A 14,042-nucleotide genomic window follows, 5' to 3' on the forward strand; every position below is an offset into this window, starting at 1 on the left:
AGGAGAGAAAGAGGGAGACAGGGAGACTAGGGGAAGCAGGCTAGTATAACCCCTCTAGAACACACTAGATCACACATCAGCCATCAGCCAGCACACATAATCAGCAGACTGCAAAATACACAAAGATATGATAAGATGGCAGTTAAATACTAAGGAAATTGCTGGTGACAATAGGCACTCGGTTAGTATTTCCAATCTGCCGTAAACTGCCGTAAACTGTAGCCTCACCTATTCATACTGTGACCAGCACAATCACTCCTTATTCTGCAACTGCACACCGCTTTCAGCCACAGCTTTCCCGAACTCGGCCGTTTATTTCAGCGTTTCGGCAGGCGAACGTGATTCACAAACGGGAATGTCCAGGAACGTGCCTGGATCCGGTCTCTTGCCTTCGCACAAATCCGTCCTTTATTGAGGAGGAGAAGGTGCGTCAGGCTGCCTGACAGCGGCGGCCGGAGAACTCATGAATACAGAATGAGGATAATCCTCTGAGCGGTGTCAGTCGAGGACGCATCAGCGTTTCGCCGAGGTTCAGCCGCACAAACTCCCCCAGGAGCCAGGGGCCATTGCGGGAATCAGAGCCGGGGGCCACTGCTGCAGGAATCAGAGCCGGGGGCCACTGCTGTAGGAATCAGACCCAAGGGCCACTGCTGCAGGAATCAGACCCAGGGGCCATTGCAGGAATCAGAGCCAGGGGCCACTGCAGGAATCAGACCCAATGGCCACTGCTGCAGGAATCAGACCCAGGGGCCATTGCAGGAATCAGACCCAAGGGCCACTGCTGCAGGAATCAGACCCAGGGGCCATTGCAGGAATCAGACCCAAGGGCCACTGCTGCAGGAATCAGAGCCAGGGGCCACTGCTGCAGGAATCAGAGCCAGGGGGCACTACAGGAATCAGACCCAAGGGCCACTGCTGCAGGAATCAGAGCCAGGGGCCACTGCTGCAGGAATCAGAGCCAGGGGCCACTACAGGAATCAGACCCAAGGGCCACTGCTGCAGGAATCAGACCCAGGGGCCATTGCAGGAATCAGACCCAAGGGCCACTGCTGCAGGAATCAGACCCAGGGGCCATTGCAGGAATCAGACCCAGGGGCCATTGCAGGAATCAGACCCAGGGGCCACTGCGGCAGGAAGCAGACCCAGGGGCCACTGCGGCAGGAAGCAGACCCAGGGGCCACTGCAGGAATCAGACCCAGGGGCCACTGCTGCAGGAATCAAACCCAGGGACCACATCACTGCAGGCTGTACTACACCATGCTGTCCAGAGCACCAGGGATGTAACTCATTGCAGGTGTCCTAGGACGAGGGGCAGCTGGCTGGCTCGTGGCTCATTCGGTGAGGGAGAAGCCCCCTGCTCTGGTATGCAATCTGGAAGGCGCCCGTACTGATTGGGTCCGACCACACGCTCAGGGACATGGAGTAATAAAATGGAAATAGCTGTGTTGTGTCAAGGACAAATTAACAATAAATTAGACCAACTAAAACCTTACTGAAGGGACCAAAGACTAAAAAACATAAAGGCAGTGCATTAAACCTTCATGAAAAGCAGCTCTCCAAAGAGGCATAATATGAACTTGAGTTTGAAGAGCGTACAAACATTGGGCCTCACGCAAGAACAATTTCGTATTCATATCATACATTTTTCTTACTTCTTTCAGGTGAAGGGCTTGTGCGAGTGTGCTACGTCGGATTCAATAAAGGCTTCTAACTTCAAAGAACTGTCCTAATGAAGATTACCATTATAATACAGCAATAGAGTTGCTGAATCATGATTCCAATCTGATCTGCAACGACCAGTTAGAAAATGATCCAAGGTTCTGCACTGCAAGGCTCTCCATTGGAAATGAATGGAATGCGTTATTTACGTGATTCGTATGACAGATCCGGACCACTCGTAAATGTTGTTCCTACCTAAGGAAAGATTCTAAATACAAAACAATTGGTGAATGCACCAAGTCCTGTTAAATCACTCATGCGATTTCAGAACAAATCTGTTCGTTCAAGTGGTTCTTGCATGAGGCCCAATCAGCAAAATATAGGCTATATATCATTCAGTTGGATAAACGCACACTGCATAAAATCCTATCAGTCATTTTTATATTTGTATACTTCTTTTCAAGATCCTTGTCAGACATTAATGAACACACAGCAAACACAAAGCCCTAACACCCTTTACAGAATGGGAATGACATCTGAGTCAGCCATACTGCGGGTCTTTACAGCTACGAGAATAAAGTCTGCATCAGCGACTGCCCTCCCCTATGTTTGGGAAGCTCAACTCCATCTTTCTTTTTTACGTGAAACACATCACTTATAGACACAGGAGGGATTTAATCTGAATACGTGTAATATTACATTTTACAGCAGAAAGCTACACCACTACGATCAACATATTCACAGTTTACTAAAAATCTTTCCTACAGCTGTGTGTAATTCACACAGCTTAAAAAAAGAAAAAATAATAATAATATATATATAATTACTCTCTTTGATGATTACATTTAAAAGTCATATTTGTTTTTTGGGGGGGTTTTTCCAGAGGAGCACTTATTGAAAACATGAATTGGGAAACAATTAGCTTCCCAGGCATCTAACAAAGCCTATCACTGGTTGCAGGGGTCACAAACACCAGCCAGCGCAACAAAGTTGTGTAAATTTTTCACCTGAGCGTTCAGCGCACCAACAGGAGGAACTTGTGTAGCTGCAGAGAGAGCAGACTACTCTTACCTTTGGGCTTCTTTCTGCGCGGTCTGGGCATGGAGGTATCGCGCGCCTTTACACTCCTCAGTGCCCTTCTTGCATCGAGCAATTCCTGCCTCAACATGGTGACCAGTACAAAATCCAAGTCTTGTTTTCTGGTGTTTAACCCACGAATCGGAAACTAGTGAGACACACATATGCGCACAGAGTCTCTTCTTCTGGTCCGGTTTGATCTCTTTCGTCTTTGCGGGAGTAGTATCTCCCCGCCTGGGCAGTGGAAGCTGTACCCCCAAAGTCCTTTCTCTCCCTCACACACTTCCGAGCTGGTGAGTCAAACGGTCTATTTCTGGTGCTACATAATACACAGTGTGCGCCACCATTCACTAGTGCAGGCTTTAAGCAATACTACCAGATTACACAGACGGCTGTTCTATCTTTATGGCCCCAGCGTAGGGATTAAAAACACTATATAGCATGAAATGCACATTCAAAATTCAGAATGCTGAACAAGTGTTATGGCAAGGGTGAACAATATGGCCTAAAAATAATATTGCAATAAATATCTGCTGTGCGCAACAGCAATGCCATTGCAATATGTATGCTTTGATTCTATGCTTTCTGAGAAACAGAGGGCAAGTTTGTAACACTATAAATACAATGGGGGTGTGGTATTGGGGGGTAAAGGATATTTGGTGGGGGCAGGGATTCACTGCTGGCTGTCTCAATATCAGATTTATTTAGATTTTGTGTTGGATCTCAACATTTCTTTAAGAAAAATTAAGTGTGTCTGATTACTAGCTTCTTTTGTATGACACAAAACAAATGACAAATATTTAACAAGACCATGCCACAAAAATAACAGACAACATGTTGATAATAACTAGCCAAAACAATGTATACTGCCAGCTGCAGCACACAGACATTATTTCTTCACTGTAGTAAGATTTTAAAAATCTACTCAGCGTAGAAGAACCGCCAAGTTTATTTCATGATTTGAAATACCACATACCCTTCAAGACACACACACATAACCCAGTGATTTGTTCATCCAAATGTCAGATATTGCTTAGCTCAGCCTCCTCCCCCTCTGTTTATGGGTGGACCTGTCCAGTTGAGGACATATTTCTCCATCAGGCAGATGAGGAAGTGTTAGAGGCAGAAGAGGGTAGGCAGTCTCTTGGGTTACTGAACCTAGTTCAGAATCAGTCGTGCTAGGCTAACGTGCTAGCTGCCGACGTCAGCCACCCTGCAAAGACCAGTGCAGACTACAACAGGGCTTATACAATAATGAACACACAATTACACAAAAGCTACAAAATTTAAATCAGGGAAGCACTTAATGAATATTGTAAGACGAGATACTTCATCTAGCTAAGTGGCCAAATAACATTAAAAAAAGAATACGAGGAAAAGAGACCGTGCACAGACTGGGGTGTGGAATGGATTCAGACGAGCACTGAGCACTTCACGCACACACAGGCTGCCATAGGCAACACACCCACATCTTTAAGGTTATTTTAGCTCTCTGTGATCAAACTGTGCAGTCCTCCTGAGACTGGGAAGGCAAGGTACACCAAACCCTGTCTAACAGCTCGGAAATAGGTGTGTTCTGTTAACAATATGTGCCTTAGTGTATCATGACATGACCACAGTGCAAGTGCCCTTTGGGTGACAAAAAACATTGCAGTGATATTTTTGATAATATTATTTATTTTCTTTTTATTGAATGTTCTTTGTAGTGTAGGTTTCGGCACATAATATTGACATTAAGACAAGACTCAGATCCCCAACAAGGGACAGAGATGATTTTATGAGGATATTAGAGACCCATGGTAGGGAAAGGAGATTATAATATAGTATAATATTTGCCCTGTGATAGTGGTATGTGATTTGAATAGTTATGAGAACATTTTTCTGTCATTAATCCCACCAAGATGCACTGTGTAGGTCTGAATCAGTTTATCAAATATTTCCTTTTTTTGTTGGGTTTAATGTGAGTTTCACACATAAAACATACACTCAACATTAGACTAGAAATGCATATATTGGTTATTGTAAAGAAGTTCATGGTATAAGATTAAAACCACCATCAGGTTACACTAAAATACACGTGTGTATTTGATTTCCTGCCAAGGCACTTCAGAAAGAGCCAAAAACTTAGATTACCACAAATATAAGAGAAACATGATGTTCCACACACCCTAGAGTAATGAGTAATCCCCTATAATTATACATGAGACAGAGTAACCTATGAATCATCGTGTTGTATTGTCAGTAACACTGTTCTTCTTGTGCTGAAATGTAAGAGGACTCTAATGACACAAACTCAGCTGTGTTGCAAGGGATATATGTTTTCACAAGCATTTATCCTGCCTGAACTACAGTCCTATTTTCATTTGCAACAACAACAATAGTAATAATATGTTAATACATGTTTTGTGTCCTCTGTTCTCCTAAGCTACATTCTTACACACACCAGCTGTCTGAATGGCAAAATTTGAAGATAAAACTAATTTTAAAACATTATCATGTTAGGGTGGTTTTAGACATTGGCATAGGGGCAACCACAGAACACAACTGTGCCCCAATATAGTGTTTAGGGATTTTACGTGTGAATCTACAACTGATGATTGATTGTTTAACTGGCAAAAAAGGTTGAAGCCTTAACTTGATACCTAAGACGACGTTTAAAGTGCGTAGGTAGCTCCACTCAAAGCTGCAATGGCCTCATTATCCACATTATGCATGGGTCTGAAATGGTGGAGGGAGACTTTTAAAGATGAAGAAAAACACTTTTTAACAAAGCTTTACTGTCTAAAAGACATTACATTCTGAATTTCATTAGGAAGCAAAATTATGCAGCACAAGACCTAAATATGAACCGAAACAAGCTTTTCAAAAATCCTTTCTCTGATGGATAGTTTATCCTGTGATAAATATCCAGAGCATTAGCCAGGAGGTAGAAAGGACATCATTTTAAGTGGATGAAAAACCAGAGAAACAGAATTTAAAAAGACGACAGTATGTAGGAGTATTTATAATACAGTGGGGGGGGGGTTAATGTCACTGCTCTGCCTCTCTTGCCTGTGGATCTCAGACAGAGGAACTATGGGAAAAGCTGTTCCCGTTTCTGCCTCAAAGGCGTGTCCAATAGGAGTGTCACCTGGAGATAAAGCAGACATTTTGGGGCAGCCTGTAGCGTAGTGGTTAAGGCACATGACTGGGACCCCCAAGGTTGGTGGTTCAATTACTGATGTAACCACGATAAGATATGTGCAGCTGTTGGGGCCCTTGAGCAAGGCCCTTAACCCCACTTTGCTTCAGGGGGATTGTACCGGGCTTAGTCTAATCAACTGGAAATAGCTTTGGATAAAAGCGTCAGCTAGATGTAATGTAACATTTTTTGCACAGAGAGGCCTTCCTTCTTATTAAGAAGTCTTCTGGGGGTACAGACATTTGAAGTACACATGATTGGGAGGAGAAAGGAATAAGAATTAGCTTCCAAGCACAATGTCTGGAGACTAAGATTAAGTTGAGAATATATTAGAAAACAGTGCCCTATTTGTTCTGTACTTATTTTAAAACACTTGAAATACAGCCAAAATGGGTTTGGAGCAAGTAGAGGAATATATACTACATGCATGCATCACACTATATGATCATGGGCAACTTGGTTTACCTGAATTTTACAGTGCTTTGTATGAGTAAGGATCGGCAAACCAGCCAACAGTTGGCACATGGAGATGCTGTTTTTCAACAATACGAGAAACCACTGTTTCAGAACAACAGTCATTTTTAATCTGGCACTCAGAGAGAATACTGTGCACATGTACGAGGCTACTGCCTGGAACATCGGGGAACATTCTACAGAGGCATGGAATAAGGATGAAATGAGAGACGACTCGTCGGGAATACTAAAGCTTTCCACGGCGAGATGCGCTGGCGTTCCGTACCCGAGCTGAGATTTCATTATGCCTATGATTCTATTAGGACGCAATTTGGTATTCAAGGCAACCTCTGCTTGTGTGTGCTCGTGTGTGTGTGTGTGTGTGTGTGTGTGCCTGTGTGCATGTATATCTGTGTGTATGTGTATCTGTGTGCATGTATGTGTGTGTGTGTGGGTGAGGGGCTTTTTTAACCCGTAGAAACAGGGAACAGTCTCTGAGGAATAAGATACTTTCTCAGACTGTGTGTGTGTGTGTGTGTGTGTGTGTGTCTCTGACTCTGGCCTGTGTGTGCATTTCTCTGACTCTGGCCTCTGTTTGTGTGTGTGTGTGTGTGTGTGTGTGTGGGAGATGCAGCTCTACCGTCGCTGTCAGTGTTAAGGGCACGTCTTCAAAAGGAAGCTCCGTCCAATCACACGCAAGCACTAAGCGTAGCGCGCCGTACCTACTCACACACTCAGTATTGATCCCGAGATCGCCTTCTGACCCCCAGGCAACATCAAAACAGCACTAAACTAGGCCGATGTTGCCATGGGAGCCGAGAGAGAGAGAGTCGGTATGGAACATGCAGCAGAGTGGACTACAGAGTGCACTCAACATGGAATGTACACTTCTGAAACAGTGCTCCACAAAATGGCGTCATTCACAAGCTGAAAAGTGAAGGACTGTTACAGTGACTGCCGATTCCTGAGAATAATTAGTGAATCACACTCAAAAACAACAATCACACATTATGAAAGGGATTCACCATAATGCTCAGTGCCAATAACACTCAATAAAGTTAGACTTTCTAGTTAGTTCAGAGAATGTAAATGGGTTTGAGAGGATTCACGGTGAAATGTACACAGTAGTTAATTAAACACTGAGCAGTTTACTGAGTTTAAAGGGTTTGCCATGTTTCTTGAAGTTAATATGTAGTTCTAGTGTGCTGGTGTTCTGGGCTGAGAAGCTCTTTTACTGGAGAAGGAGTATCTAAGCGTCCATGAAGTCTGGGCTTCCGTTAACTGCATTACATTAGCAAGTAAACGGCTTATTATTGAGGGGGGCGTTTGAAAGCAGTCTTACTGTCCCCTGAGGACGCACTGCACTGAGCGCAGGAGTACTGCGACAAAACAACGCTTTACATGCTTTTACCAGCATGAGCCCTGCGTGCTAATAAACCACCGCACAGAGAAATACAAAAAAACACACCTGTTTTTAATCGAATCAAAGCCTGTGGAATGTTGTCTATTCAGAATGGATACCCAGCCCAAGTTCTTAGAGTGAAAAAGTATTTTTGTTCTGTATTCAATACTATAAACAGAAATGCCTAAAATGTCTTGAAAGATAAATTGGGGTAAAATGTGTCCATGTCAAATTGACACCTTTCTTTGGGGTCTAATCCTGCTCTGACACAGAAAAGCCAGGCCAATTATGTCCTAAAGCTCAGTGTAGCTACAATTCAGCATGTTCTCATTGAAGGGAGGGGGAAAAAAAGATCAGAATAAATTAAAGTTTTGCTTTCCTTGTTGTTCACGGTGGAACTGCCAGATCACAACCCAGGGCCTTGTCTCTCCAGTGAAGTTATAATTAGAAGTGATGTGTTCTGGTGTAACGGGAGATCGTTTGGCCTATTAACATTGCAAAAATCTGAGTCCTGGCACATTCCAGGGTATAAATAACCGGGAGAGATGGATGAGGGGGAGAGGAGCAATACGGAGAGAGTGACGGACGGGACAGCTGCAGCCTATGAGGTCAGGGCGGGGGGGGGGGGGGGGGGGGGGGATCAAGAGCACGCCGAGTGGGGAGGAGCCAATGCGCAGATGGGGGAGGAGCTAACGTAACTCAGGGGAGGAGCTTACGCTACATGGTGGGAGGGGGGGGGGAAGGTTGGCGCAGAGTGGAGGGGTAGGAAAGTTTTCTTTTAAATCGCCTTTACACAGGATGGAGAATCATATCAACGCAACAACAAGTGCTCATGACAGTTACCAGAACACAGCTCCATTCTCACTGCCATCGTACACAGACACTCGGCACATTAACACACCTGCACTGCTTTTCCCAGAAACTATGTCTGTTTTTTCTCTGGCGGTGTGACCTCAGTGAGACCTTAGGACTGCATTTATATAGCGCTTTTATCCAAAGCACTTTACAATCTCACTCACCCATTCACACACAAACTCACACACCAATGGCGATTGGTACCATGCATGGTAGCCTATCAGCTCATCAGGAGCAATTGGGTATTAGGTGTCTTGGTCAGAGACACTTTGACACACCGGCAACTTTCTGAGTGCCAGACGACTGCTCTTACCTCCTTCACTACTGTCACTCCAGCACAGTCCGAGTTTGGGGCAAAGCACCATGGGAGTTGAATGCCACAGAGAAACCTGGATCCAGCAGATCGTTGCTGCTGACAGGCCTGACTGCAGAGCCTGTGGGTGTCAGTGACAGAGCCTCTCACACCCCAACTATCCCCCTCTTACCCCCTCACACTCCAACTACTCTCCTTACACCCCAGCTACCCCCCTCACACCTCAACTACCCTCCTCACACCTCAACTACCCCTAATACATCAACTACTCTCTCACAACCTAACTAACCACTCATACTCCAAATACACCCCTTATACTCCAACGACCCCCTCACACCCCAACTATCCCCTCATACCCCAACTACCCCCCTCACACCCCAACTACCCCTCTCACACCCCAACTACTCCCCTTACACCCGAGAAATGAGTCTGGTGCAGATGAAGGAAATAGCATATGTAAACTTACAGCAGGAGAATGGCCCCAAACCATCTTCCTTTAAAAACATCTGTGAATTGCTTTAAATAATGGTGGCCACAGAGGCGCAGTCTCTCTCTCTCTCTCTCTCTCTCTCTCTCTCTCTCTCTCTCTCTCTCTCTCTCTCTCTCTCTCTCTCTCTCTCTCTCTCTCTCTCTCTCTCTCTCTCTCTCTCTCTCTCTCTCTCTCTCTCTCTCTCTCTCTCTCTCTCACACACACACACACACACACACACACACACACACACACACACACACCCTTCGTCTGGGATGTGCAAACATTACTTTCCTGACACTAATCCATTGTGGTTTCCGGCCTGCAAACAGACAGACGTTAACATCCCAAGACATCCTACTGTTTTAGAAAGATGGCATTTCCGTTGAAACCCAAGAGCAGGTGGGTTGTCTTTATTCTAATAAAACACCCCTGAAGACACCGCATCAGTAATAATCTCATAACAGCTCTGCTCTAATATTTACTCTCCGTCTAACGTCTGGAAGGAGAACAGTTTAAAGAGTTCCCCTGCCACCATCACCGTCTCCCTCTGCCTTTTTTTCCCACTGAGTGGGGCAGGATGGAACCAGCTGATGTGTTATTTCAGGGACAGGACTCTCTGGTGCTCTACAGGTAAGACTGACCTTTGCCCTTCCGTTGTGTGCCGACTCACCACATCCCCACAGCGATGGAGACAGAACACATTCCTCCCCTAGGAGCCGACATGGCGCTGTCTAAGCCTGACTTCACACCTTTTCCACAACAACACTTCCTACACTGAGAGACAGGAGGCTACATCTCCCCCTGCCTGCTGGTAATCTCAGGTACACAGGTACAGGCGGGACCAAGGCTGGCCAGCGAAAGGCTTCAGGGTGTTCTGCACGGGTGCTGAGGGAAGGGGCCTCCAGCTCATCACCTGCCTGATCCGGGATCAGTTTAGCCTGGAGCTCATAATGCGTGAGGTTGGGATATACAGTGGGGTCCAAAAATCTGAGACCACATTGAAAATCTGGGATTATTTTTCATGTAATCCTGGAATTTAACAAAGTTTAGGATTTAGAAAAATGTAAATTTACAAGTTTAGAAGAACTACTCAAAGACCAAAGAAGAGCAAGAGTGCTAGACTACACACAACTTGAAGACAAAGGCAAGCATTCAGTAACATCACAAGATGCTCTTAACATTGTCAAATAATACAGGGATCAGGTTTTGCGCAAATGTGTGGCATCCATGCCAGCATGAGTCCATGTTGCCATTAAAGCAAAAGGGGGACATACCAAATGAAGTTGGTTGAAATTCATGTACATTTTTCAACTTTTCACTCAAATTGTTATGCTGATAATATAATTTGTAATAAAAATCATTTGTATTAAATTAGAAAAGAATGCAAAATAGAAGTTTTTTCTCTAGTGGATTTTTGATCCCCACTGTACTCAAGGCTGACCTTATCCAGGAACAGCACTGTGTAAACACGGGCCCTGCTGCCCATCTCCGCGGTGCGGTGTGTGTTCGGCGGCTGTAGTTCAGGGGTCACGGTGTAGATCAGGTGCTGATCTTCATTATTAATCAGCGCTTAATTAATCTGAGCTTCGTTGGAGCTTCATTAACCGCTCGGAGCAGTCGGGTGTGCAATTATCTCACCTCGCCTGCTTTCCTGGGGTTGAATTGGTGGACAGCTTAACCCTTACAGTCCCAAGAGTGCCATATGGCACTGAAGTGTAACTAGCATAAAACCCCAAGAGTGCCATATAACATAACATATAACCTTATACCTTTTCAACCGATCAAAATGACTGCTATACTATTACTATATACCAACTTTCTCAATTTTCTGAACCAAAGACAAAACCCCTTGGGATTTGGGTGGAGCCACTTCACATTGGGCCTGGGACTGAGAGGGAAGGAAGCAGCAGTCCCCACAGCTCTCCCAGACCCAGACGGGAACCCCCTTGTGTGGGCAGACGCTATCCCATAATTACCTTCTCCCAGGTCGAGCACGGCCAGCACGGCGCTGCTCTTGGCCTCTCCCAGGTAGTTGTTGGCGATGCAGGTGTAGAGGCCGGCGTCGCTGGGCTGGCAGTCCCGGATCCACAGCCCGCCGTACTCCTGGTTCTCCAGGTCCAGGAGGTCCTGGTTCCGGTACCAGTACAGGGAGGGCTGGGGGTCCCCCGCCACTGCCACCTTCAGCCGGATATCGCACCCCATGCCCACCGCCGCGTTCCGCATCTTCCGGATGAACATGGGCGGGGTGGGGGTGGGGTACACCGACTCTGCGGGGTCCGGGACCCCCTGGTCCGGGCTCACCTTGGCCCGTTTCGGGGGGATCCTGGGGCTAGGGGGGGCCCCCCCACGGGCCTCTTCCTCCGCTCCCTTCTTCAGGGTCATCTGCACCTCAGCTTTCCTCATCCTCCACCGGGTCCGTGTCCCCAGAAAACTAACCGCTCTTTCTGTCACTTATCGCTGCTGTGCTGCTTACACGGTCAAAGTGATTCGCATTGATCTGGCATTTAGTCTGAAGCAGGGCGTTTAGCTTTCCAGCACTTTAAGTTTCAACTCAGTGAGTCACAAAGACATTCCACAATCGGTTTGCTTCAGGTATAGCTCAAGGTAGATTTTTATTTGTCAAAACAATCAAAACCGTCTCTCTGTTTGAAATATTCTAACCCATTCAATGGAGAGATTTACTATTTCAGTGTACGTAATCCAGGCGGGTTCCTGTTTTACACGGCATGAAGATTTGGGAAAGGATTGCATTTCCAATAAAAAATTATTTTAATAAAAATAACCCTACTCAAAACGATTTTCAAACTTTCTGTCCTGAAGTGTATATATATATTCAAAAATAGATTCAAAAATATATTACCTTAAAGTTTCTTGTGCTAAAAAGTTTCGGAATATTTTGTAACGGCCTTGGAATGTCCAATTAGAGCAATGCGAAGGGAGAAGAAAAAATACCAAACAAAATATTTAATCTTTCGCCAATTAAGCAGAAGCAGCCTGTGCGAGTTCTTCGGGCTGGCGGTATTTTTAGCGAGAGTCCTGGAGGATCACGTTGCATTAGCGGTTCTCTGCAGCGATGTCGGAAAAGGGCCGGCCTGGTTTTCACCCGTTCTGCGCAGATTTTCGGGGTCTTAAGGGCTCGGCGGAGAGCGGCTCTGAATCCTTGGCCTTTTCCAAACTTTCACATTTCCAGCGTGGCTGGGAGCCTGAGTGCAGTCTTCACCCGTGTCAGCGTGTGGCTCTAGAACGCCCTCAGTACCCAAACCTCCCCCCCCCTTTGGATGTTAAGCGCTCTCACTCAGTCTCTCTCTCTGCCCCCTCTCCACGAGCCAAGTCTCTCTCCCCCCTCTCCACGAGCTAAGTCTCTCGGGAGGTGACAGCTGAGTCCCCCAAACCCTTTGAGCGACAGCTGGGCACTGATAGGTCACATTTTTTTGGACTGCCCGGATGTGTCTGGCACCTCCCGCCCCTCGGAACGCCCAGCCAACCGAAGGGCCGGTACGTGTGAGAGAGGGGTAGGAGGCCGGGTTCTGACTCATCACGTCCAAGATAGAAGCCCCCAGGACCCTCCCCAGTTATGCGTGAATGGTAGAGCTCCGTTCACATGGGCTTTCCTCAGCTTCTCTCCCACTGTGTAAGACACAGGGCTCATTCCAATCCCTAATTCTCCTTTTCTTGCCCCTAGCTCCCACCCTTCAAGAGAGGATAGGAAAAGATGAAAAAAAAACAACGGGGAAATCGAGAATACAAATTAGGCAACTGGAATGTCCTTGCTCCTTAAAATGTCAGTTACAGATGTGGTTGATGCGTGGCAGATGGAGAGGTGGATCCACAGGTCGATCACTTATAGATGGGGCGCCGTGGCTCAGGCAGTAAGAGCAGTCGTCTGGCAGTCGTAGGGCTGCCGGTTCGATTCCCCGCCTGGGCTGTGTCGAAGTGTCCCTGAGCAAGACACCTAACCCCCAAATGCTCCTGACGAGCTGATCGGCTCCTTGCATGGCAGCCAATCGCCGTCTGAGTGTGTGTATGAATGAGTGAATGGAGAAGCATCAATTGTACAGCGCTTTGGATAAAGGCGCTATATAAATGCCTGCCATTTACCATTTATAGATCAGACTTTACTAAAAAAATACTTCCGCAAAGGATGGGCTGATGTTTTCTTGCTCAACGGAAAGATTGGGAGCTCCCAACTTCTACTTCTAGCACCTAGAAGGACCATTTAAAGGGTTGGAATGTCCTTAAAGATGGCGGACCTCGATCGATTTCCAAGCCAGGAGCAAGGAAAGGAAAATAGCTGAGAAAATTAAGCGATTGGAATATGCCCACTGATATTCAATCTTATCCAGAAAGGGCCAGTGTGGGTGCAGGCTTTTGTTCCAACAAAGCAATTGCCCGCCTGATTCTACTAATCAGTCCTTAGAAAAAGACTCATGGCTGATTAGTAGATTCAGGTGGGTAATTGCCTGCACCCACACGGTCCATTCCTGTGTAAGACTGAGTATCCCTGGTATAAGACATGTAAAGCATATGCTACTGCTCTACAGTACAATTACTCAAACTGAGATAACTCACTCACTATGGGAGGTAATGTAATAAGGTATGTGAGATATAAATGGACATGCAGGAAAATATC

General features: G+C 46.0%; 1 protein-coding gene across 3 annotated transcripts in view; it reads right to left on the reverse strand.

The window, feature by feature from the left end:
- LOC133116231 (striated muscle preferentially expressed protein kinase-like) overlaps positions 1–12,751 on the reverse strand; it is an 84,733-nt gene extending 71,982 nt beyond the window's left edge. For 2 of the 3 annotated variants that reach the window (XM_061225600.1, XM_061225599.1), the window contains exon 1: positions 11,389–12,751. In XM_061225600.1, coding sequence (XP_061081584.1) covers positions 11,389–11,815 — 427 coding nt within the window. In that variant the 5' untranslated portion in view covers positions 11,816–12,751. Of the gene's footprint in view, positions 1–2,730; positions 2,907–11,388 lie in introns of those variants that run through there. The other variant, XM_061225602.1, reaches the window with a different exon arrangement.
- Positions 12,752–14,042: the final 1,291 nt, after the last annotated feature.

The sequence above is a fragment of the Conger conger genome, chromosome 17 (genome assembly GCF_963514075.1).
Source record: "Conger conger chromosome 17, fConCon1.1, whole genome shotgun sequence".
NCBI lineage: Eukaryota > Metazoa > Chordata > Actinopteri > Anguilliformes > Congridae > Conger > Conger conger.